Source organism: Leptosomus discolor, unplaced genomic scaffold (genome assembly GCF_034619465.1).
Source record: "Leptosomus discolor isolate bLepDis1 unplaced genomic scaffold, bLepDis1.hap2 HAP2_SCAFFOLD_67, whole genome shotgun sequence".
Classification (NCBI taxonomy): Eukaryota; Metazoa; Chordata; class Aves; order Leptosomiformes; family Leptosomidae; genus Leptosomus; species Leptosomus discolor.
This window is the reverse complement of record NW_028237828.1, coordinates 340,020-365,874: the sequence shown is the minus strand read 5'-3', so window position 1 is coordinate 365,874 and position 25,855 is coordinate 340,020. Positions and strand designations below refer to the sequence as shown.

Here is a 25,855-nt window from a genome sequence, read left to right as displayed (position 1 = left end):
CCTCACTGCGCACACACACACACCCCGCCCCCACAGCTATACCGTGCTTTGGTTACGCACACAGACCCCGCGGTGCATGTTGGTGACCAGCTCTGCTGAGGACTACTCACAGGGACCCTTCCTCACGCCGAGAGGCCGGCTGTCTCTTGTCTGCAGCTGGGGGCAGCTCGCAGCCGGATCCCCTTCGTGTCCTTCTCCAGCCGCTTTTCCTTTTGCCCATCTCCTCAGCTTCAGCCTGAGCTGGATGCAGCTGACGACATCCCCAGGGCAGGAACAGACCACCGAGCCCTGGCACAGCCTCTGGCAGAGGAAAGAACCGTGACTGTCACAGCAGGCCCCAGGCTAGAGCCCCTCCTGCTGCAGCCGCTCCTGCAGACCCCGCTCCTTCCCCGCACTGCTGCTGAAGGCCCCTGGGTTAACAGAGCCCTGGGCCTGCCCGAGGCCCCGCTCGCCGCTGCCAGGACAGGCCGTGGGGCAGCCTGGGGCTGCGGGACAGGCCTCAGGGGAGGGGCTGGGGACGGGGCAGCTGCAGGGGGGGAGCGGGGCTGGGGGGGCTCAGGGGGGCTCTGAGAGTCGGCGTGCCCAGTGCCTGTGCTGGGGGGTCTGTCTCCCTTCTCCTTCCCCTCCCCAGCTCTCAGGTCACCCCCGGGGATGCCCCAACTGACCCGACTCCGGCTTGGAGCTCCCACCCACCACCCCCGGGCAGCCAGCAGGCAGGAGACACCCCCTCCCCCGTGCAAGGGCCTGGCTCACCTCAGGGGCAGCCCCAGCCCTCACCTCAGACGGGCCATGGCTGGAGCAGAGCCTGCACCTCCCGGCACCAGCCCCTGCCCCAGGACTACAGCTCCCAGCATGCCCCGGGGCCTCTTCCTGCTGCCTGCCCCTGCAGGGACACTTCCCCCGGCTCCGCCCCGCCCCCGCGGGCCCCATGCCCCCTCCCCCAAGCCAAGAGCAGGGCGGGAAACATCCCCCAGAGCCTGAGGGCCAGCGGGAGGGGGAGTGTGGGGCAGGGCGGCAGAGAGGGACCGAGCAACGGTGGCCGCCGGGGTGGGGGAGCAGGGGGAGCACGAGGGGCCCGGGCAGGCAGAGAGGAGGCTAAAAAAGATGGGGACAAGGAGCCAGAGTGAGGAAGGGGAAGAGAAGCAGCACAACAGGCTTTAAGGCAGAAAGAGAACAGCTGGAAACCAGGGAGCCAGAGCCTGGGAGAAAGGGAGAAAGATCAAAAATACCGGCTGTGGGCACTGCTGCCATTGCTTGAGCACTGCCCAGGAACTGCACGGCCAGGAGCCTCAAAATAGGGGCGGCCTGTGAAAGCCCTGCCCCGGGCCCGCTCCTGCACCCTGCTGGTGGTGGTGAATGTCGCCTGGCAGGGTGGCCAGGGCCTGGGGGAGACAACCAGTTGCAGGGTGGAATTGCCCAGCTTTTTTTTTGTTTGCTGGTTGCTTTTGCTTTTTTTAAAAAATAGCATTACAGCTCTGAATACAACCTGCAAGGAGAAAGGAACCAGGCGTACCGGGCTGGGCACATTGAAAGCCCAAACCCGTTCAACAGCCGCACAAACCACCGCTGGCTCCCGCTGTGCACACTCCACTGCAGGTACAGGCAGCCGCCGTTTCTTGAGCCTTCCCCAGGATCGGCACCACCGGGCAGCTCAACAAAGCGGGTGGGCTGCAACCACAGGCCATCTGCACGACTGCAAGGGTCTCTCTCCTTTGCTCGTGAGCTAGTCCAGCTTCTGGTTTCCCTAGTGAATTGCACAAACACACAGCGCTCCGAACAGTAGCTGGCCCGAGACACTCGCTCTTGCCCACCGCTGGGTCGCCGTGGCCTGTGTTCCCTTCTGCCCTTGCTGGCCGCCAGCCCTCTGGACCCACCCGTGCCCTGGGTGCAGAGTGGGGCCGCACACGAAGGAGTGGGAATCGCTCTCCAAGAGGAGGTAGGACGCACTGCGGTGATCACCTGCAGGGCTCAGTCAAACAAGCACACCAACCAGCAGTTTGCCTCTGTGGGGTTGGCTCCTTGATCCCCCCCTCCCCTCCTTTTTCCATGCCTATACATGCCCCTCAAATGCCTTGACTCCCCTCTTTCTCCGCCCCCTGTCTCCTCCCAAGCAAGGGACCTCCCCGCGGGTATTTTTTCCCCCTTGCTCCCAGGTTTGCCACAGCCGTCCACAGGTTTGCTGTTTCAGGCACTGTTAGCTGGGTCACCTCGGACTTCCACGGCATTACCGATGCAGTTTTTTCCTGGGTACTGCTGTCCCTGCCAGACTTCTCTCCCCAAAACCACCCCAGCTCTTCCTTCAGTTATCTGTCAAGTGTGGCCACCTCCCACACCAATCCCCCTTAACTACCTGTGAAATCCAGCTCTTCCTCATGGCACTCTGACTCCCGTCAGCTTCGCACTCGCTTTGCTACAGACAGCAATAGCTCTTGGCATGCTCAGGCGTTTCCCACGGTGTGTTCAGTAAGCGAAGGCTCCCGGCAGGCCCTAATCTTCAGCTTGCGTGCCTTAAGGCATACCCCCAACGCTGGCTGCGTGTCACATCATTTCCTCCTCTCCTCTTGCTAGCCTCCCTCTAGCCAGTCTTCTCCACCCCACGGTGGCTCTGAGCACCCTCGTCTCAGACCGGGCACGGTTTCAGCTTTTGGAGTGACTCTTTGCCCGTGTGACCGACTTGTCTGCCTGCAGCCTCGTTCTGCAGGTGCTGGGCGTGGAAGTCCTTGCCTTGCACAGGAGACTGGACTGAAGCCTGGTTAGCTGTGAAAATGGTCAACTTTATTTCAAGAACTAAGTCAAGAGCAGCAGTTGTGTGTGCCCTGAGAGGAGCGTGGGCAGGACCGAGCAGGCCACTGGCACTGAGGCTGCCTTTGGATCTCAGCAGGCATTGCCCCAGGAGGAAAGGGTGGTGCTACTCTGCAGCCTGCACTGGATCCTCTTCCTCTTGCTGCTCAAGCCTTTTTCCCCCTTAGCACCTGCAGGAGCTCCTGCACCCGAGTAAAGAACTCCACCAGCTTCTGGAGTGGGAATGGGCAGGAGCTAAACGTGCCCGACTGTGTTGGGATCGGCCTTGGCCTCTGCACGGGGGTGGAGGCGGTGAGAAAATGACTCCATGCCCGCGCCGTTGGAGCAGCCCGGACTGCTGGGTGCAGTCCCATCTGTACCAGGATCCAGTTGTAAAAGTGCTGCGTGGAGGTGTAGACTCCGGGCCGCCTGGCTCTCGCGCAGCCTATCCCCCAGCTGGTCACCCCCACGAGCCAGAAGTAGTCGGCGTGCTTGTCTTGGCAGACGAGAGGACCACCGCTGTCACCCTGCAGCGGAGCGGAGGAGAGTCAGAGGGTTCTGGTGGTGTTGGGTGGCCCCTGTCAGCACTGTGGCTGGCTCCTTCTCTCTCCTGGCACCTGCCAGAGCTGTACCCCGTGCCCAGAAAGGCTCTGCTCAGGTGCTGGAGCCTGCAGGACCTTGTCTGGGAGGGGGTGGTGGGCCTGCAAGGTAGGGCGCTCTCTCCTCTCTGCCCGCTGATCCTGGAGGTGTGGAAGGGGGACGTTCCAGGACTGGGATCCGGACCTCTGGGCTGGGGCAAGAGCACTGGGTAGCCTTTCTGGGCAGAGTGCCGGGGCTCTGGGACAAGAGGGGTGCTGGGCAAGGGCCTGCAGACGGGGAAGGGAAGGCAAGCCCCGACAGCGGTGGGGACCCAGCGGCAGGAGGGCGACTTGGCAGGCGCAACACGCGCCGGGGGACGTTTGGGCGCTGGCGACAGGGCTGCCTGTGCTGCTGGGGGCTGGCGCGGAGCACGCTCCTACCTGGCAGGTGTCGATACCGCCCTGCGGATAGCCGGCACACAGGTTGTGGGGGTGGACGGCCCCTCTGTACCAGCGGCTGCTGTTGCAGACCTTGACATCGATGAGGTGGACCTGGGCCTCCTGCAGGACAGCAGTCGATCCTGCAGCTGTGAGCACAGGAAGGAGTTAGCAGCCAGCAGCCCTTCTGTTCCCACTTCTCCTCCCCTGTGTGGGCGAAGCCCTTCCCTAGGGCCCGCCTTTGCCCCTGCAGAGGCCTTGTGCCGGGCTTGCCCTTCCCTCTCGCTTTGGCTGATGGCTCGGGCCCATCTCTCCGTGGCCGTACGTCCCCACAGCCCGACTCTGGTTTTTGCCGCCGCCGCTGCCCAGAAGCCCAGCCCGCCTCCCCAGCGTGCCGAGCTTACCCTCGGCACACGAATACTCTTTGGGAACTCACATCTTGCCATGGTGGCACCCCAACCGCTGACGTAGCAGCTCGTCAGCTCTGACACTCTCAGTGAGGCGTCGGGCACGCAGGCCAGCTGTACGTAGTAGCCGCACTGGACAGGCTGGTCCAGTTCCAGCAAGGCGATGTCGTTCCTCTCCGTGACGTTATCGTAGTGTTCATGAAGTATCAGCCGATAAATACCGCGCACTTGGGTCTCAGGGCCCAGCTGACCCAAGTGGGTGGCCCCGATCACCACACGCCACATGGTGAGGTACCTGGAAGGCAGATGCAGAGAGGCCTCAGAGGGAGCGGAGCCACATGCTGCAGCAGCCCCACGGTTCCCTGCCTTCTGCTTCCCAAGGCAGGGAGGAAAGCAGCGCTGCGGAGGGTGCCACTGCCCTAGCATGCCTTGGGCACCAGGAACGTGGAGCTGGAGGCTGCTAGGAAGCGGTGGCACGAGCCCAGCCTTCTGTGGAGCAGTCTCTCAGCTGGGCTCACCAGTGCCCTGGCACCAGGCATACTGCAAGGCAGCGGGATGGCAGGAGCTCGTGGGGCTGCGGACGGGGCGCCTGCTGGTGCTGTGGGGATAGCCCCCTTCCCTGCTCCTCCTTACCTGGCCGCGTTGAAGCAGTGGGCTGCTGTGAGGACCCACTGCGGGCTGATGAGGGACCCTCCGCACATGTGGCCCCAGGGGCTCTGGATGCTGACGATCCAGGGCCAGGCCCCTGGCTGGGCACCCGAGCCACCCACGACGCGCGACATGCCGTAGCTAGCCGCCATGGGCCGGAGCCCGCAGGTCCTGGTGTAAGAAGAAACTCATGAGTGTGCTGCTGGACGGCTGTGCTGCTGTTGAGGCTGAAGGTCAGCCGTCTTCCCTCCCCCCGAGGGGCTGCACGGACGGCAGGGCCAGGGAACCCCGTGGCTGTGCCTCCAGCCCTCTGTCCGCTGTAGCCCCGTAGACGGGTTGTGCCAGCAGCCTGGGTGCTGGCAAGGAGCTGAGGCTCCCACAGGGAGTTTGGGAAGCTGTGGAGTGGCCACAGGGGCCGCGCGGGCCCCCTCGAGTGAAGCCCGTCAAGGGCTGCCCGAGCTCCCTCCCAGAACCTCGGCCCACTTACCCACAGCTGTCCCACATGCCGTGCGCAGGCCGGCACACGGCCAGCAGGACGAGGAGGGCGAGCACTTTCATTGCTGCCAGCGGCACGTGTCAGCTGCAAGAACGAGGTCTGGTTGCCTCCAGCGCAGCCGCCAACGTACTGCCCGCAGCAGTCTCGCTGCCTCTGATGGCCTTGGCCCTGGGGTTGATGTCACAGAGCCGCCGTTTCTGGGCGTGGGGCACGGTGGCCTCTCAAGGGGGGGTGGAGGTGGGGGTGTCAGCAATAGGGGGGGTTTCCAAGCAGGAGGGGAGGCGGAAGCTGGGATCGGACAGCCCTGACAAACCCCTGCTGAACACTCTGCCTGTGGGATGAGGGCGTGCAGGCCCCGTGGCTGGCAGCGGCAGAGGCTGGGCTTTCTTTAAAAATGGATGCTGCCCAAAGGAAAAAAAAAAAAGAAATGAACCATTACTTTCCAAACTCAGTTACTGACGGGCTCAAGCAGTGTTCTGCTGGTTACCAGGAATATGCAGAAATGGGACTTAGGGGACCACCTGCACCTGCGTCTGCAATTCCAGTCCCTTGCTATCCCAGGCCAACATGGCCCATCATTCGATTAATCCATTTATCAAGGTGTCTTCAGCTTGCTGGCAATTTTGCCCTGCCAGTGCTCTGGGAATGCTGCTTGCTGTCCCAGGGCCTTGTTCCTCTCAGGAACCTCAAAATGCTCACTTAGGTTCCTGTTTGCTACAGACACGGGCTCTTTTAGTGCTCAGAAAAGATGAGGGGCACAAGCCACACCTCAAGGAACTCCAGTACCTCTAGGAAATGTTTATCCCAGCAATATTTAGGCCCACGTGTTCTTCTGAAGGCCACTGAGGTCGAGAGAAGAGCAGGGAGACAAGTGACAGAGCGCTGATGCACTCAGATCTGGGTTGCAGGGACAGCAGTGTCTACCACCCCATGTCCTGCCCCTCCTGCGCTGGCTGGCACCTTCACAGCAGGGACAGCCAAGGGGCACACGGTGCCACCCCCTATCTGCCACAAAACCTAGCACCAAACCTGCAGCAGTTTTCATCTACTCGACTATGCCAGGCAACAGAAGGAGCTGTGACAAGTCCTGCTCAGCCATCCCCGTTTCGCTGGCAGAAACCTCTACAAGTGGGGCAGGAGGGACAAGCCGGGGCCCCTCTGATGCTCACAGGGAGCACCTGCAGCCCCTTCCTTCCCACCGCCAAACCTCTTTCCGCTTGGCCGGGACTGACTTCACTGCGTTCCTCCCTGCTCATCTCTCGGCATACACCAGTCCCCAACCCCATTTCAGGCCTCTGCACCTGCTATCGTTCCACTGCAGTTATTTTGCCACCCTGTAAACCTGAACTTCCTATCAAAACACAAAAGAGGGCCACGAAAATGACCAGAGGGATGGAACACCTCCCCTGTGAGCACAAGCTGAGCGAGTTGGGGTTGTTCAGCCTGGAGAAGAGAAGGCTCCGGGAAGACCTTCTAGCACCCTTCCAGTGCTTAAAGGGGGCCTAGAAGAAAGATGGGGACAGACTTTTTAGCAGGGCCTGTTGCAATAGGACAAGGGGTAACGGTTTTAAACTAAAGAGGCCAGATTCGGACTAGATATAAGGAAGAAATTTTTTACGCTGAGGGTGGTGAAACACAGGCACAGGCTGCCCAGAGAGGTGGCAGAAGCCCCATCCCTGGAGACATCCAAGGTCAGGCTGGATGCGTCTCTGAGCAACCTGATGCAGCTAAAGATGTCCCTGCTCACTGCAGGGGGGCTGGACTGGATGGCCTCTAATGGTCCCTTCCAGCCCAAACCACTGTAGGATTCCACTGATTTTTCAGCTGAAAAGCAACCAGAGTGGAGACTAACACGAGGGGGCTCCATCTGATGCCTTCGAGTTCAGCTGATGACAAAACCAGGACACAGCGCAGCTGTTTCACATGCAGCCGCTTCGTGTTTTACCTGCAGAAGGTCCTGGGCAGACCCTCGCCTGCCCACGTCCACCTCCAGGCAGCAGCTCCAAAAGGCCCGAAACTCAGCACACAGTTGCTCGGGGTTCTGCAGCTCTGGTGTCCCGTTGGTCGCTATCAGATCCATCGCCTAGAGTGACAAGAAACACAAGACTCCACCTGTTTCTTTCTTACCCAGAACTGCTCACAGAGAGCCCATTTTTTAAGGTCCAGCCTCCAGTGCCAGTTTCCTCCCTGGCAGAGGGTTAGAGATGATTTTTCTCTACCTACAAAAAACCTCTGATGCAGCCACAGCTACTCCAACATCAATGTGATCTTGCCTCGACAGCTGATTGCAGTGGCTGACCTAGTTAGGAGGAACTCCATCAGCAAAAGCACATTTGGCTTCTCTGTGCATCGACACCAGCTTTCCTGGCTATTTTAAAGAGTGAACTTGGTCCAGCTGTATTATTTCAAAGGATTCGGACATAAAATGCATCCCTGCAGTGCTCACTGCTCCCTAAAGTACAGCTTCCTTAAAACAAAGGTAGTCCAGATTTTCCCTCTGTTCTAGATAAAAATGGTAACTAGAGGATAAAAAAGTAGATCCATCAGCTTATTCCTTGGCTAAACAGAAACATTTGGAACCTCATTTTCAACACAGACACGTTAGCTGTGTGCACAAATATACTATGAAGAAAACACATAACTGGGCAGACAGGAGCCACCCGCAACTCTGTCTTTGAGCAGTCTCCAAATTCCAGATCAGCAAGTCTTCCTGACAGACCTCATGCCAAGGAATTAGAACGTAATTTTGCAAAACATGGGGCGAGCATTATCCGGGGCAGTTCACTTGGAATCAAGGTCTAACACGCTGCGAAGCTGGACAGATGAGTTCATTCTGCTTTTGTAAGACGTTCTTCAGAACGGCAAGACAAATGTTTTGAACTGTTTGAACCTAAACTTGCAGAATATGTCCCAAATATACAGCAATAATAATAGAAATAGGCCTAGGAGTCTTCCATACAAATGTCCGCCATGACAAGAACAGCTCTGCGCTACTGGCGTTTAAAGAGACGGTGGCCAAAGGGACTTTGCTCTTATCCTCTTAAACACAGAGGAAAAATTCCAGGCCTAAAAAGGCAAATGAACTATCCTAGAGGAAAAACAATAAAAGGAAGTTTCTCTACTTTTCCCACAACAGAAGTGTCACAAAATCAGTCCTGTCCCATCCCTCTGCAGCTGCCCTCAGGCACCGGGCACAGCGGTGAGCCGGAGGGCCTGTCCTCACTGCGGTTAAATGGTGCTGCCCCAGGGACGTCCCTTCTCCTGCGGTAAAGGAACACAGCACCCATGGCAGCCTTGGGAATTTTATTCCGGCTACATTCGCCTGGCTGTGAAACAGGAATGCCTAGGATTTGGTTTGTTGGGTATTTTTAAAACTGAAACTGGGGAGGTCCAACCAGCGTTTCAAAGGACATTTATCGCACCAATATTTGTCCCTCAGGCCCCAGACATATGCCTGGTGGAAGGAAATCCCAGTGAGAGAAAACAAACACTGTCACAGAAATATCCAGGCCACTCTTGGCTGGAAAATGGTTCATTCCTGTGAGTTCTGCATCGGCTGGAAAGAACGTGAGCTACAGGGGATGCATTTGCTCTACACGTGGAAAACAACAATCATATCTACATTCAGACTGGTGTTAACTCTTTGATCAATGATCCTTTAATGCCCTTAGAGTACATGTAGGTATTTCAACTCCTGTCAGGAACGGAAGCTGCTGCGTGCCTTGCACTGTTAAAACAAGCATTCACGAAAATGTGAAAGAACATCCTTTGGTTTCCAGGCTTCGCAGAACTCCCTGGATGGGGTCTAAATGTGACTATTAAACCCAACAGCTACTGTGTGCCATCAGCTAAAAACCTGACCTGTAAAGACGGGTCTTGCTTATCAGCTCTCCTGTTTGGATGCAGCTGAGAGCTCTCGCTGCACTCTGTGATTCCACACACAACAGCAGAAGGATCCTGTCCCTGTTGGGGCTGATTCACTTTCATAAAACCAGCTGGGAACTGGGGAACTTCAGGCGGTCCATCACAAGCTGTTCACTGTTCCCAGCTCAGGGGCAACAGCCCCTGCCCAAGAGCCCAGGAAGTGAACACAGGTGGGACCAACTCCAGGTGCCTGATTTTAACCTCCTGCAGTTTTACTCAGGCACCTGAAGACACCGTGAAGCTCTGAGTGCTCAAGCTGATCTCAACTCCCACAGCAGATGAGGCATGTAGGGAGAAAAAGAGCATCTCAAATAATCTGGGCAAGGGCAGGAATGGCTGAATGTGAATTTGATCAGAGAGAAAAAATCCAGTTCCCTGCCTCACAGTTGACCCGAGGCTTCTCCAAGAGCCCTAAGCAACCTTTGAGGTTAAGGAAGCTGGGAATTTTCAGCCTGCAAACCAGGGACACAGGCCTACTGCCACCTTGCCAGCTGCGGTGCACTCAGCTGACTCAGCATCAGGCTGAACCCAAACCTCTTTACTTCTTCTCCCCCCTCAGGAGGTGGCACAGTGCACACCGCTCCTCCTGTGTGCACTGGAACCAACAACCCCGGGCACCTACCAAACCAAAACAAGCCTTCCAAGAAAACTCAGGAATCTTTGTTCAAGCAGAGCGGAGGACTGACACTAGTGTAGTTGTTGTATTCCTTTCTTAAGTAGCCTGCCTGGGGGTATGTCTTGACCCTTCTGCTGTTTCTTCTCTCAGCCTGCAGCACACAGTCTGGGTGCCATAGACCAGAGAGAGCACAGCCTTATTGCTATGGGAAAAGCTACACGTCATGCTCTATTTCAATTCCAGCCTCAACACAAACGATCTGTCTATACACATGGTCACAATTAATTTCCTCATACATTCCTGCATCCCAATCAGGAATTAACTGTGCAGCACCTAACTTTGTTCCAGCTACCAGTCATGAGGTTTTATCGTGGTATACACGCCTTCACTATCACACACTCATTTGGGATAAGAGCTGGTCATTTCATTTTAAGGAATGAGGATGAATCGGAAAACCTCAAAACATTAAAAATACATTTGTTTACTCCAAGTTTCTGTGCTAAAACCCATTTTTAGAAAGTCATTTGCTAATGAGTAATTATGGCATTTCTACAAGCAGCGACACTGCTTACCTGAAAGGCTCAGGTGAGCCATCGGCACTGATCCGAGTTTGAAAAGACTTCTCTGCCTGCAGACACAGCTGGAATGCTTTTCAGAAAAAGTCGCCAACTGGAGAAACTTGCCGCTGAAAAATCGCTGTCACTCAGAGATACAGCTCAAAGAGATTTCAAAAAGCATACAAGGTATTTCAAACCCAGTTGAAGGCAGAGATGGCACATCTCTGACCTGGCTACAAGTCACGTCTCTTTGGAAGTCTTCCCCTTGACGTCACCAAAGCTACAGGAGATGCTGCTGTGCTGCAGTGACAGCTTTAGAAGCGGGCCATGGGGGAACTGGTTCCAGCTGATGTGGCTGGGGTTTTGCCTCACGGGGGATTAACGGGATAGATTTGAAAGACACTGGTATCTGATTTTATGTACACCCTACCCTGAGAGGATCTTCATCAATAGAAGGAGGCTGTCCTTCCGCCATCTCTATTGCCACGACCCCAAGGGACCAGATGTCCACCTTGGGGCCATAGGCTTCTTTCCTCACCACTTCTGGTGCCAGCCAGTATGGAGACCCGACCACTGTGCTCCGTCGACTCTGCTCAGGGCTGAGCCGAGCACAGATGCCAAAATCAGCTGAGGAGGAAAACAAGTGGTGTTAAAGGCAGCTCGAATTAGGAAAGCAAGCAAAAGAAATCCCCACTCTATGCCCGAGAACACGGTGTGGAATCTATCTGGAAAAGCGGCCGTGCTCTGTTTGCTCAGTGCTGTAGCCACGGAAATATTGTTGAATTGGCCACTTAAAACCCACCCCTCAAGTTCCCTGCAGTGGCTTTTGTTGACTTGAACCGTTAGACTGTAACTCCCTCCCTCTGGAAGGGCCACACACAAACCCAAGACACTCTTCACACCTTTCTCCTTTCTGTGCCTCTCTGTAGGTTGGAACTGTGCTCGGAGCTGGCAGCAGTGGTCAGCGCACTGCCACAGGAATCCCTTCTGGGGAACTGGCTGTCAGTCAAAAGCAGCCCCATGCCACAGTCTGGGAAGGCTGTGGCTGACCAAGAATACCTACCCAATTTGACAGTCCCATCCACTGCAAGCAGAATGTTGTCGCTTTTGATGTCCCTGTGAATCACTTGCTTTGAATGAAGGAAATCCAGGGCTTGAAGGCACTGATAGGTAAAAAGGAAACATGAGGGTAAAAATTAATGACCAGATTTCATCACTCAAGAATGAAACGCCTCTAAAACATTGAATTTCCAGATGAATTGCGAGCAATGCCTGAATATTGCACTGTCAAGAGGAATAGCTTGCTGCTTCAACACTATTAAAGTAACAACTTTCCAAACGAAGGCATATCAGGTTTGGGAAGAGAAATGTCCATTACTGTCACAGACTAGCCCCTGAAAGCACAGGCAGGACGGCTGCTGCCGCAATCAGTGTGCCATGTCCATCCATATGACAAAGTATTGTTTGCCAGAAATGAGAAAGTCCCTTCCTTCCGTGTGAAGTAGATCACTGTTGGGTGGGAGGTTGCAGGACAAAGACTTTATTGTCAGGCTCTACAGCAGATTTGGAAATAGCACCTTAGTCATTTTTCAGGAGCAAACACCATTTTGGGTGGAATGCTATCCTTTTAAGCTGAGACTCTGACAAATGAGTCTCTCCTTTGCCTTGCTGTTCTTTTAAAATTCTGCCACCAGCATGTTTGCTTTTACAGGCAAGGAATGCAGTACAGACATGCTCCAGGCACGTGTTTAAAGAGGAAAAGTTGAGAAGAGTCAAACTTAAAAAAAAAAAAGTAAAAAAATGTAATGCAATAACGGTGTTTAAGAGTGTAATCACAGAGTACAGAAAGTGCAGTGACACTGTCAGGCAGTTCACTTAAGGTGCCCTTTCTTCTCCATATCATAAAGCAAGGCAGAAACAAAGCTCTCAAGATGAAATCCCTCCTGTTCTTGCCACCTGTTCACCAGTACCATCCCGTCCAAGGAAGAGGAAGCACACGCGGGATCCCTCACCTCCCTACAGACAGCTGCCATCTGCCCTTCCTCCATACAAAACTGGGTAACATCTTCGGTTAAAGCACCTCCGGCCATGTATTCCATCACCACCCGGAGCTCATCACCGACCAGGTAGCTGAAAGAAGAAAACAAGGGCACTGAGATGAACAGGCACAGCTAAATTACCTCATGGAAAAGACAGCTGGTGATAGGGGGCCACATAGAAAATATATTTTATAACCCAAGATATATCGAAAATATTAATAGGGAGCTACCTAGGAAAACAAAGCTAAAACTATTAAAACTTGCATCCCAGAACTAACACGCATGCAAGTAGGCAATTAGTCACTAACCCCTGCAAACTGCTCAAGAAAGAAGCTGATAAGGGAAACAGAAAAGACAGAAACAAGGACCTAATTCATGACTCAAAGGCGTCAAAGGCAGGAGGAGCTAAGGGCTAAGGAGGGCTCGCTAACATCCATCTCTAACCAAGAACAAAAAGGAGACAGCCAGATGTGCACACAGGGACAGACCAGGCTGAAACCAGTCTGGGACTGCAAGCTCAGCCAAATTAGAGCTTCCAGGGGAGAGGGGAGGAGTACAGAGCGAGGAAGAACTACAGCCTTCATCCCTGAAGACCCCTGCCCAGGACCACCAAGAGGAACTGCGCAAGCGCCCCGAGGAGGAGCCCGAGGCAGAGATTATGGAAATGACAAGTGACAGGAAGAAATGGCCTTTTTGGGGACAGGTCATGAATATGTCTAGGCGTTTCGAAATAGGTGATGTTTTAACTGGATAAATACTGGAGAAGCAGCCACAGTGGGGATGCACGTTTGTGGTGGAGCGATCCCCTGTGCATCTGCGCGCAATAAACACACCTACTGTGTAACCTTTCGGGTTGTAAAGTCTTTTCCCTACATCAGTTTTGGCGAGCCAGCCAGAAGGCTCTCTGCTCGGCTGTGGGATCGCCTGGGGAGCGGACGCCCCTGGGCGCACCCCAAGCACTTTCCTCGGAGGAGCCTCCGCTGCCAGCTGCTCACCGCGGGAGCAGACAACAACCTCCTGAAGCCGCGGATCAAACGGTATGTTTTGTGAGAGGGGCCTGTAAGTTGTACGCGTGGCAGGGGCAGCTGGTAAATCGAGCAGAGACATCTGGCGTGCAGCATAGTCCCCGTATGGGAGGAGGGTACCCTGCATGGTAACAGGGGGATTTGCTGACTGATAGGGCGGCCGCTAGCGATCTTGGCAGCAGATCGAGCAAATCCGAGGTTGCCGCTGCATCCCAACATCGGGAGCCAGGACGGACCTGCTAATGACTGGTACATAAGAAGCAGGAGAAGGGTAAGCGGGCCTCTCACGATCATGTCATCTTTCCAATATTTGCAGCTGCTTAGAAGGGTGTTCACTGGGAAGGCTAAATAACTAAACTTAAACCCCACAATCTTGCCAGGGGATATTGGTTATGACTCTTGTCCAGGGAAGTCGGTTTGCCCGTGCCCTGGATGAGTAGGTGGACTCCATCACCTGGCAACAAAAGGGGAGGTAATTGTATGATTTGCCTGGGGATCAACATGAGTCGTTTGTGAATGTCTTTATATGTTAGTTGAAGCTTCCTGCAATTACAATTCCTGTCGTTACTATCAAAACTGTCCGGACATTCTGAGTGTATGCGTGAGTGAGACGTATGAAGTGAGTGAGGAGCTCTATCCGCGGTTCCGAGCTGGGGCGACTGAGGCGGCCGGAGAAGAGCGAAGCAAGTGTAATAACTTGAAGTATGAATAAGGAGTGCCGTGCCCATCCTTGATACGTCTGTGTAACACGTGGATATTGATAAGTAGTAATGTTGGTCCGTGGAAAGTAGAGTTGTGCGGAGAAGGAAGGAAAAGATAAGCGAAGGGTTCGGGTTTGAAAAACAAAAGATGGGGGGAGGAAAGAGTAAACCTCATGAAAAATCCCCTTTAGGATGTGTTCTGACACATTGGAAAGACAGAGCAGGACAAGGGGGCACAGAAAAGAAGAAAAAGTTGATTAAGTATTGCAATCAATGGTGGCCGCTTTATAAGCTGGAAGATGGGGCAAAACGGCCTAAGGAAGGAATGGAGAAGGCAATTCCAAACCCTATAAATCGAGCAGTGCTATATGCAGTGAAACAAGGTCCCTCTGAGTCGCCTTCCAAATTTCTCGATAGACTAAGGGACACGATGTGTTGTCATACACCACTGGACCCCGGGTCAGCAGTGGGAATACAACATCTGGTATCCCTATTTCTAGGACAATCTCAGAATGATATCAGACGCAAATGACAAAAATTACGTCCACCAAATAGTCGAAACTTGGAAGTGTTATTGGAAGAGGCTTGGAGGGTGTTTAGCAACAGAGAGGACAATTATAAGCAGAGTCTAGGCAAATTGGTGGCAGTAGTTAGAGAAGAGAGAGAATGGAAACCTAAATCCAGGATGAGACGTGGACCGGCGCCCCTGAGCAGGGATCAATGTGCTATATGTAAAAAAACGGGTCTCTGGAAAAGGGAATGTCCGGAGCGACAGCGTCAGGGGAACAATAGGTGGCGGGATAACCCAAGAAAAACGATCGCACATGTAATGGACTGATTAGAGGATCCATTGATTACAACGAAATGAGGAGAAAAACAAAGAAAAAAAAAAAAAAAAAAAAGGAGTTTCTAGTTGATACGGGGGCAACATACTCAGTTTTGAATCAAGCTTTAATGCCTTTAGGAAATGACTATGTCATGGTAAAGGGAGCAACTGGCCAGAGTGAAAAAGCTTGTTTTTTGGAACCATTAAAATATAAACTGGTCAAGCAGGTAGACATCCATAAATTTTTGTCTATGCCAAATTCACCGAATTCCCTGTTGGGAAAAGACCTATTGGAACAGCTGGAGGCCACGATAAAATTCAAAAAGGGTGAGATTACTCTGGAGGTAAATGATGATCAATATGTACAAATAATGAGCTTGTCTTTGGTGAATATTCCCATAGAAGGACAAATCGACGAGGAGATCATTAATCAGGTCTGCCCCGGGGTTTGGGTGACTGATGCCCCAGGGCGTGCCAAGAATGCCCAACCAATAATAATAAATTTGAAGGATGGACAGAGAGCGGTAAGAATCAAACAATACCCATTAAAGAAAGAAGACAGGGAAAGGATTCAACCGAAAATAGAGCGATTCCTAGAATTGGGCTTATTGAGGGAATGTGAATTGGAGTTCAATACCCCCATTCTCCCGGTCCGAAAACCAGATGGGTCCTATCGAGTAGTCCAAGATCTGAGGGCCATTAACAAAATAACAGAGGTTCTATACCCCGGGGTTGCCAATCCATATACCTTGCTAATCACCTTAACTCCTGATTTAATTTGGTTTACAGTTTTAGAAGTAAAGCCTTCTTTTGCCTCCCTCTCCATGAAGCCAGTCAGAAAAGTTTTGCATTCAAGTGGGAAAACCCTAAGAGCGGTCGGAAGACCCAGCTCACAAGGACGGTGTTGCCACAAGGTTTCAAGAACAGCCCTACCATCTTTGGGAACCAACTAGCAAAAGATTTGGGATTATGGGAACCACCATCGGAAGAAGGAAAAATACTACAATACGTGGATGACATCCTCATTGCAACTAAACCCAGAGAAGCCTGTGTCACCTGGACTGTAAGTTTATTAACTTTTCTTGGGCTTCAGGGGTACTGAGTGTCCCAAACAAGGCACAAGTGACTTTGCAGCAGGTTACATACTTAGGGTATAAGATCAGTGCAGGACAACGGTCCTTGGGGCAAACCCGGAAAGAAGCCCTATGCCAGACCCCTCGGCCACAGACTGTAAAAGAACTGCGGACCTTCCTGGGAATGACGGCGTGGTGCCGGCTCTGGATACATGACTATGGCCTGCTGGCCAAACCACTGTATTCCCTGATAAAATCCAGTCAAAGTCACCTCCAATGGGATGCTGAGTCAGATCGGGCATTCCATCAGCTGAAGAAGGCCCTGATGTCAGCACCTGCACTGGGACTCCCTGATGTGAGTAGACCATTTCTCCTGTTTTCCCATGAAAAGCAGGGAATAGCGTTAGGAGTACTGGCACAAGACCTGGGACCATACAGATGAGCTGTGGCGTACTTCTCCAAACAACTGGATGCTGCTGCCAAAAGGTGGCCTGGCTGCCTAAGGGCGGTAGCAGCAGTCATCCTGAATGTCCAGGAACCTCAGAAGTCTACCCTGGGTCAGAAAATGACTGGTTTCCTATCTCACACAGTGTCTACAGTCCTTGAAGTGAAAGGGGGACATTGGCTCTCCCCACAGAGATTCCTGAAATATCAAGCTATCATGGTCGAGCAGGATGATGTTGAGATTGTGACCACTAACATTGTCAACCCAGCTTCATTTCTTAGTGGGAAGACTGGAGAACCAGTGGACCACGACTGCCTCGAGACGATTGAGGCCACGTACTCTAGCCACATGGACCTAAAGGATACCCCCATGGATGGGGCAGAGCACTGGTTCACAGATGGGAGCAGCTATATCCTGGGCGGAAAATGACATTCTGGGTACGCCATCACCACTGCTAAAAAGGTAATAGAATCTGGACCACTACCGGCTGACACGTCAGCACAAAAGGCCGAGATCATAGCCCTCACTCGGGCCCTGGAGAGGGCCGAAGGAAAGGCTGTGAATATTTGGACTGATTCTAAATACGCCTTTGGAGTGGTACATGCCCACGGAGCAATTTGGAAGGAGCAAGGACTGTTGAACTCCCAAGGAAAGACTATCAAGCACGCAAAGGAAATTTTAAGACTTTTGAATGCAATCCAACTTCCTGAAAAAGTGGCAATTATGCACATCAGGGCACACCAGAAAGTGAGCACTGAATTGGAAAGGGGAAATGAACTGGCGGACAGAGAGGCAAAACAGGCAGTTAAAGAAATGGTAAAGGTAGAGGGAGCACTAGTCCCAGATGGACAGATAACCCTAGAAGGTAAGCCAGAATACACTAAGGAGGATCGAAAGTTAATCACAGATTTGGAAGGAACATACAATGAGGACGGCTGGGCCATAACATCACATGGGAAACTCATAGTCCCCTCTTATATGGTTTGGCCATTGGTCCGGGAGGAACACAAGAAGGGACACTGGGGGGTGGAGGCATTACACAAATACCTTATCAGACATGTGACGGCTCGAAATTTATACACCACTGTCAGACAAGTGACTCAGCAAGGTGACCTTTGCCTCCAGACTAATCCAAAAATTGTCCCCAAACCAGAAATGGGCCAAATTGGGAAAGGGAATTGTCCGGGACAACATTGGCAAATTGATTTATCAGAACTTCCTAGAAAAGGGGGGTATAAATACTTGCTTGTACCAACTGATACCTTTTCAGGCTGGCCAGAAGCCTTCCCATGCAGAACAGCTAAAGCTCGAGAGGTGACCAAGGTGTTGCTACAAGAAATCATACCCAGGTTTGGAGTCCCAGCGGTGATGTCCTCAGATAGAGGGCCGCACTTCATCTCCAAAGTTGTGCCAAAAATAAACCACCATCTAGGGACAGATTGGCAACTACACACTCCATACCGGCCACAATCCAGTGGCCAGGTGGAGAAAATGAATCACCAGATTAAACAACAGATTGTTACATTAGGACAAGAAACCAATTGGGCCTGGCCACAATCTCTACCCCTAGCAATGCTACGGATACGAACTAGACCCCGAGCTAAAGAAGGGCTAAGCCCATTTGAAATCCTATATGGGCGACCCTATGGGGTACAAAAGGGAACCTCTTCACAAATTGGTGAAGAACTGATGACTTCCTATATGGTGGCATTAGGGAAACAGCTTCGTAAATTTGAAAAACAGGTGTTTGGAACCCGATGCAGGGGTTTGGATGGGTCAGTGCATAACATACAACCTGGAGACTAGGTGTATGTTAAGTCTCTTACAGAGAAAACTGTGGAGCCACAGTGGGAGGGACCATACCAAGTGCTTCTTACCTCTTTCACAGCAATCAAGATCAGGGAACAAAGCGCCTGGATTCACCACTCCTGAGTGAAGAAAGCTCCTAAAACTCCTTGGAAAGTAACACAGGGTGAGGATGAACTGAAACTAAAGCTTTGCCAAGCGAAATGAGTATATTGCACCCAGAAGTGTTTAGTAACTCGGCCTGCCAAGATTTAGTCAGGAAAATTGTTGTATTTGTAGTTATCGTAACCCAAGGGCTGAACAGTAACACCCCAGAATGGCCATGGACCCAAGCTCATATTGAATATACTGGGGATATGGGATCGCTCTCTGATAGAAAAAGCTTAAGCCTTGCCACGTGGTTATGCATAAAAATGAAGTGTAGCCCAAAAATTATTGGAGCACAGACCTTCAGAGAATGATGCCTCAACTGCAGGGAATGCTGGGTCAAAACATAAGCGTAGGATGCCGAGGAATTAACGGAACTTCCTACAAAAGGGCAAACCAGATAGCTGTATCCAATATAATAACAAACACAACAAATAGAAAGCCGTGCAGTATCTTGGATTGTTGGCATAATTTTACTCTAACACAACCTGTCTTTGTAACCTGGGTCTGGGCACGTGGTGAAATAAGATTACCATTGAAATCTTGTTGTCTATGCAGGAAACGGTTGTGCTTGTTTAAGAACAACATGTCGCTTTGTGTCTGTAGAAGGAGTAGAAATAGACACCAGGAATCACTCGAACTTCTGTATTTGTAATTTTACCACCATCACAGGATGTGACTTTAGCTACTTTGCTCCTGTGGTTTCTCATCAAATCCTGAGATCAAACTATACACTGATTTCTGAACTAGAACCCACACCTACAGGGATGGATTTAGCAGTGACAAAAAGGTTGTTGAAACACCCAGACTTAATGCAGATATTAGAGGAAGCCAAGAATAATGGACAGGAAACTCTAATAACTGTTCATCATGAGGCAAATGAGATAAGTAGGGTCTTGAAAAGGGTCAAAAAGGATGGAGAACACAAATGGTGGGATACACTTTTTGGGTGGTCACCTTCAGACACTGGACTTTTTCAACGTCCTAATGCATCCAATAGTAGTGTTGTTGATAGCTACCGCTATTTTATTATTTCTAGTAGGGACCCTATATATGTGGGTTTGGCGTATAGTTAGAAGAATAACTTCAATGTACGAAGCATTATACCAACCAGAATAGCCAAGTAAAAGAATTCACTTAACAGAAAAGGGGGGAATTGATAGAGGGACATATAGAAAATATATTTTATAACAGAAGATATATCGAAAATATTAATAGGGAGCTACATAGAAAAAAGCTCAGCTGCCACTGAAGGCCAACAGGGAAGCGTGTGCTGCCTGACGGCTTCTGGCCCACTCGGAGTTGCAGGTGGTCTGAACAGCGAGGAGAGCAAGCAGTCATTAGGGTGCCATGTTTGTGTTGAGTGAAAGAGCCAAGATCTGCTACACTAATCTGAAGGAATAACTGAAAAAAAACATACTGCTTTCTCTGGTCCGGTAGTTTCCCAGATAAAATACAAACAACGAAGGTGATCGCTCAATGCAAATGACTTCTCAAGGTTTCACTTGCAACGTACATCACTGAAATACTTGAAGAATCTTAGTTCAGGAGGAAGACTTTCAGTGTTTCACAGTGTATTTTGTTTGACCCTTCTGGCAATATTCCTGTATCACCAACACAAACACAGGCTTCTTTGTTCACCTGTGCATCCAAAGCAAAACCGGGTGATGCACCATTCACTGGAAGTAGGAACAAACACCTCCCTCCCCTGTCCAGGCCTTTTCTCTGGAGCAGAGGGCTTCAGCATCCACATGGGCATCTGACTGGATGCCTAGCCAGGAATCCTGCCTGCCAGCACGGCAAGATGACGGGGCAACCCCACCACCGGCTACACCCCCTGTTAACACTGTTTTGCAAAGCCTGCCTCAAACATTTAGCCTCTGTTGAAGACGCTCTAATTCCTCCCTTTATAAGCTAACATACCTGCAAGGAACCCTCTGCCCTGGAATTTACTTCATTGTGCCCTCAGCTAAAGCTATTGAACTGAGCCCTTGGATACTCCCTCATGGCACTGAGATTCAGTTCTTGAGAGTCCTGTCAACCTGCTAAGGGTGCAGAGAACTCTACAGGAGCAGCTGAAATCTCCCAGCTGAGGAAGGCTTCAGCCTCTGCAGTCACACCAGCCATCAGTGGCAGGGCAGGTGCGACAGAAAGGGTGGTACGGCACAAGGACGAGCACTGACAGCCGCTGTGAAGAAGCCACAGCCAGACTGCACCCCTTTACAAGCTGTTGTCCCCGTTACAGACAGAATGGTGTTGGCTTTGAGATCACACACGAGGAGGTGTAGCTCCATCCACTTGCTGTCCTAACAGTCAACAGCAGACACAGAGTAAACTGGGCTATGCTATGGACCCAACAAGTTTCCATCTGAGAACACAGCACTGGCCGTTATGAAGTGCAAGAAGCAGATTAAGCTCTTGTACTGCAGAATCACAAAGGGCTTGGTGTCTTTTCCTAGAGTAGGGCCTAGCCAGGGGTTGGGGCCAACGGTCAGGATTCTAATGGTATGAACTGGCTGGGAATGAGCTATGACAAAGTGCCCCGTATCGGAAGGATATACAGTGGATGTGCTGCAGGCTGCCTCCTGAGACACGCCTGCAGTGCAGTTTTACCTGATCGAGCCACGCAGATGTGTCTCGGGTACATCTTTAGAAGCATAAAGCTAAGAAATAAAACAAGGATTGTTATAAAAGTTTTTTCTTTTTTCTGTTGGGGCACATTGAAAACACCTCCTCCTCTCTATCCACAGTGCCAACTGATGTTCTTTCAAAGGAGTTCTCTCTGACAAAAACAGAGAATTCTTATGAAAATGAACTCCCATCTATTAGTAGAAGCAGTAGTAGTAACAGCAGGCATAAAAATGTCACCAATGGAGTATCTGGGGCAGGAGAGCTCCTTGAGGCTGAAAGAATCAGCTTAGTGCTGTGGTTGTCTATGGGTTAAAAAAGAAACCAAACCCAACAAAACCACAAAGCAAAACAATCCCAAACCAACAGCCCAACAGATTTCTGCAAAGTATATTTGGCTCCAATGACTGCCGAGAATCAGGAGTCTAAAGATCACTCAGGAACCCAAATCTTCTGGTCCATTTGGCCATTAGCACACAGGCGTTCGCTAGGCCAGTCAGGAGGTCACAGCCTTCTGCTCAACCAGAAACAATCTCTGCTTCTGCCTTCAGCGGAGAAGGCAGCTCAGGCAAATCCAACCGCGTCACAGCTGCCCTCGGCGGCACAAGGAACACCCAGAGCGCTCTCTCGCTTCCTCTTCAGCACAGTCACAGTTCGTGTAGGGAGTCGGGACGCTGCGACACTGAACTGAGGATGAACACTGAGCACCTGTAACCCCGAGACATGCGTAGAGCACACACTGCTTTATCAGACAAGAAATACAGAACACATACTCAGTTTCTCTAGGATCTCCTCATCGCTCATTTCGGGTTTCTTTCGCCACCGGTCCGTGTCTCTGTACAAAGCATTTGAGTTTTCAGGCTGGCGAGTGGTGGCTCCTTCAGCTGGTGCTGGTGCAGCCGCAGGTTCAATTACAGAGCGGGTGTAGGTCTGTGACGAGAAAGTATTTTGCGTCAGAAAAGCAGCTTGCAGAGATGCCCCTGAGACTGTGTTTCAAATGCAAACCCTTAGGAAGATGCTGTCTGCCCCATCCAGGGCTCTTAAAATGTTTGGGTTTGCTCTCCCCTTCTCAATCTCAACAGACAAAAGTGAAAGGCTGGCTTTACACAAGTTCATGGTCAGTTTCATTTTCAATTTTCATTGATTTTCTGAAAAGATGCCTCAAACAATGAATTTACTGTGGTGCAAGGATACAGAAATAGGTCTGTCCAGGGCCCCAGAGCCTTGTGCCTTGATGCTCGTGTGTTTTCTCGGGTAACGACACGACTCTTTAGCTGCTACGCAAGTGTCTGAACAGAAGCAGGAAGCATCTCCCTTTTCTGATCACAACGGTGGAACTGACTTCTCATCAGGATTTCAAGCCGTAGGGAGTGGCCACGAGGAACTGCGTTCCAGTCCTTCAGAGACCTCCCTTCTCTTCACAAGGCAGAGCTGTGCAGGATTCTCCTCACCAAACTGCAGCCATGGAAAAGCTAAGGGGGCAGCCTAAGCTCTTCATTTACCTACTTGTACAGCCTGCGGAGAGCGACGGCTACCTCCAGGGGACACTTTCTCCTAAGGATCCCGCAAGGGGGTGGACTGTGTCTGATGACCGCTCTCTCCGCTGATGCCAGAGAGCCCATACAGGCACTTTGGACAAAGCTGCTCACGTTGACACCGCTGGCATTAACAGACACAGTGCTGCCTCTTATCTGATACTGATGAACACACGGTCCCTCTCAGAATCACAGGAAACTCATGACTACATGGGAAAGTTCAAGGCACACTTTCCTGGTGTCGGTGACGTGGGTGAAGCACTGGGTCACGGTAGGACTCCAGCCCGTTCATCCGTGGACGGCAAATGCTGTCTGATCCGAAACATGTAGCTCTGAATGACACCCGCTGCAGTGCTGACCAAAGCTGGGACTTCCTGATTTTGTATGTTCAGGCCACGGGGCGATAACAGAGGGAGGTTTGTTGTCCTCTTCCTCTTCTTCATCACCTTCATCCTCTCCTTCAGAAACAGAGGGAGCTGGTGGGGGTTGTGAGGCTGGTTTTGTGCTCTGTGGACAGACAGACAGCAGCGTGAGTGACAGTCCCCATTCTGGCACTTGGGAGGTTTGATAATCACACCACACTTGAGTCTGCTTTTCCCTGCACTGTGACATCCAACCAGCATTCTCTGAGTCGGTAACTTTTGAAAGCTCCCGTCTGGACTGTCTCACCACTGCCTACGTCTGCTAGAGCAAACTGCCACAGCATCCGCCAATGCACCCGTACCCACGGGAAAAGCCATGGGGAAGGCTTATGGTGCTCTGCTGAACCCCAAACTTCCTTTTAAAGGTGTGTTTTAGCAAGATGATGAAAGTGGCATCAATTGAAAATCTGAAGTGTGACTATTCAAAGATGACTTTCATTTTGTTAGACACGCTCTCTGCTGTGTAATCCCAAACCTCAAATTAAGGTGCTTGATACTCGAAAATAAAGGCCAAATCCCCGTTCAGTCATTTGCTATTCAGTCCACTCACATCAACACTACTAAAGCTGGTCAATATTCACGGGGAGGGCATGACTACATCTCTGGGATTGCTATGCAATCCAGTATTCATTAGAGTGGAGGATTATTTCAAACTTTCTTGCAATGGTTCCAGTCACTTACGTATCAATTCTAACCTTATCTATATTCAGCTCCACATCCAGCTGTACTAAGGAGAAATCATAACAAGTAACAGAAATCGACACTAAGTTGTTAAAAATTAAAATGGATTAATTAGACAGTACTGAATACTGTTGTGAATGATATATTCCACCATGCCCAAGAACAGCAAGCGATCTTCTGTCTGCAGAACCAGACTTTCATCTGTCTAAAAGTTCTTGAACAGAAAATTAGAGAACAGCCAGTGACCCCTTTACTGCCGCTGCATAGACACTAAAAGGTATTTTCGTTCAGCCTACGAGGCTGGCACTCTGTCACCAAAGGCAAAGCTCAGAGCCTGCTCCACAGTTCTGAAACGCCATGGAAGGAAGAGGTTCCTTTCACACTCACTGAAGGACAGGCTTCTGGGTATCCATGGGCGCTTTCACCTGCAACGTGCAAGGGAGAATTAACCAGATGCCGTTATAAAACTGCCTGATGGGGGGAACCCCACAAAACAAGTAAATCCAAACAGATAGCATTTCTCTTTCACAACAGCCCTCCAGCAGCCACAGCTATTTTACATAGCAAGCAAGACAGCAGGACAATATACTAGGCTACTCTTTTTCTAGAGTTTCTGGTGTCTATGTTTTGCTCGGTTTTGCCAGCCAATAAAATAAACAGAAACTTGATGAAGAAAATGCAAATTGCTCTTTAACAGTCAATGCTTCTGCTCTGCCCAAGAGCTAAAGCAGCTTCTTTTCGTAGAATGGTTTGGGCTGGAAGGGACCTTAAAGACCATCTCGTTCCAACCCCCTGCTGTGGGCAGGGACACCTTCCCCCAGACCAGGTTGCTCCCAGCCCCATCCAGCCTGGCCTTGAACCCTGCCAGGGAGGGGGCAGCCACAGCTTCTCTGGGCAACCTCTTCCAGTGTCTCACCACCCTCCCAGGAAAGAATTTCTTCCCAAGATCGCATTGAAATCTCCCCTCGTTCAGTTTCAAACCGTTACCCTTCGTCCTATCACGGCACTCCCTGACAAAGAGTCCCTCCCCACCTTGCCTGTAGCCCCCCTTTAAGCACTGGAAGGGCACGAGAAGGTCTCCCCGGAGCCTTCTCTTCTCCAGGCTGAACAACACCAACTCTCTCAGACTGTCCTCACAGGGCAGGTGCTCCAGCCCCCTCACCACCTTTGTGGCCTCCTCTGCACTATCGGTACCTTAATGGTATTTTTGTTGGAAAATCAACTTGGTTATTAAGGAACAGCAAAAGGACACATCGATACAGAAGCCAGATATCCTGCACCTAGTAAACCCCTCTGCTTACCTGCTAGATCCGTCATCAGCCACACTTTGTCTAGCAAAAACCAGAAGGAATGGGCCAAAGGCAAAAGAACACTGAAGAGCACACCACAGACTTGCTCCTTCATCTTTGCAGTGCTACACTACAAGTCTGCAGACGGGGCCCAACCAAGGGGACAAAAGGGCACTCTCGTCACACCCTCCTGGAAGGAGCGTGCTACAAAGGCTGCTCTGGGCACTGACACCTTCCTTCTCCTCTGGGCCAACGTTCCCGTGACATCATGACAGCAGCCCTGAAAAATGTGCTGTGTCACAAAGCATCCCAAAAAATTCTCTTCCTCTGGAACACGAACACATTGCTCAAAGGATCCCACAATAACTCATAAAACGCACAAAACAAGTATACCCTGTACCCAGTCTGAATTTGACAACAGCTAGAAAAGCTTGTGGGTTCTTCTTCTGCTCCAGTTTTGTTACGCTGGAGGTCTGGACCAGCCTGGCCCACTGCTCTGGAGTGCCCTGCAGATGTCAAGTGGAAAGAAGGAGCATTTAGAATACTGAACAGCCGCAGCCTCACACATCTTGACCAAGCTCCCATGCTACCTCTAAGATTACTTTCACAAATTTTGGTTGACACCTTACCATTCAAGTTAGTAGCTTCTACACTAGATGCAATCATTCTCTTCTCTACCAAAATACACAGCTAAAACCAGGATTAACTTTACAATCAAAAGAAAGTTAGGACTGTGATAGGAAAAAAAGGGCATGAAACTCATCGTTAAATCAACTCTGCTCTTCATGGCATA

The 25,855-nt window shown here is 51.3% G+C and overlaps 2 protein-coding genes across 2 annotated transcripts in view; both read right to left on the bottom strand.

Moving 5' to 3' along the window:
• Positions 1-25,855, bottom strand: part of LOC147412704 (serine/threonine-protein kinase PAK 3-like) — a 44,262-nt gene that overhangs the window by 8,214 nt on the left and 10,193 nt on the right. Inside the window, 5 exon segments of the mRNA XM_086481096.1 lie at positions 21,909-22,066; positions 23,047-23,177; positions 24,161-24,198; positions 25,075-25,104; positions 25,463-25,568. Of these exon segments, the coding sequence (XP_086337222.1) occupies positions 21,909-22,066; positions 23,047-23,177; positions 24,161-24,198; positions 25,075-25,104; positions 25,463-25,568 (463 nt within the window).
• LOC147412705 (serine/threonine-protein kinase PAK 3-like) lies at positions 326-17,519 on the bottom strand. The gene is made up of 7 exons (XM_086481106.1): positions 17,479-17,519; positions 12,458-12,575; positions 11,509-11,608; positions 10,876-11,072; positions 7,294-7,431; positions 5,662-5,749; positions 326-354 (listed from the first exon to the last, which is right to left on the bottom strand). Exons 1-7 carry the CDS (start codon positions 17,517-17,519, stop codon positions 326-328), a joined length of 711 nt encoding a protein of 236 aa, XP_086337232.1.

What these genes read in the sequence shown, in the direction of transcription:
- LOC147412705 (XM_086481106.1), bottom strand. Translation starts at nt 17,519, where the DNA reads ATGAGTTTCCCATGTGATGTTATGGCCCAGCCGTCCTCATT. An exon ending in GGATGGGACTGTCAAATTGG is followed by an intron (nt 11,073 to 11,508) that starts GTAGGTATTCTT and finishes TTTCCTCCTCAG; the next exon opens with CTGATTTTGGCATCTGTGCT. An exon ending in TTGATGAAGATCCTCTCAGG is followed by an intron (nt 7,432 to 10,875) that starts GTAGGGTGTACA and finishes TTGTCACTCTAG; the next exon opens with GCGATGGATCTGATAGCGAC.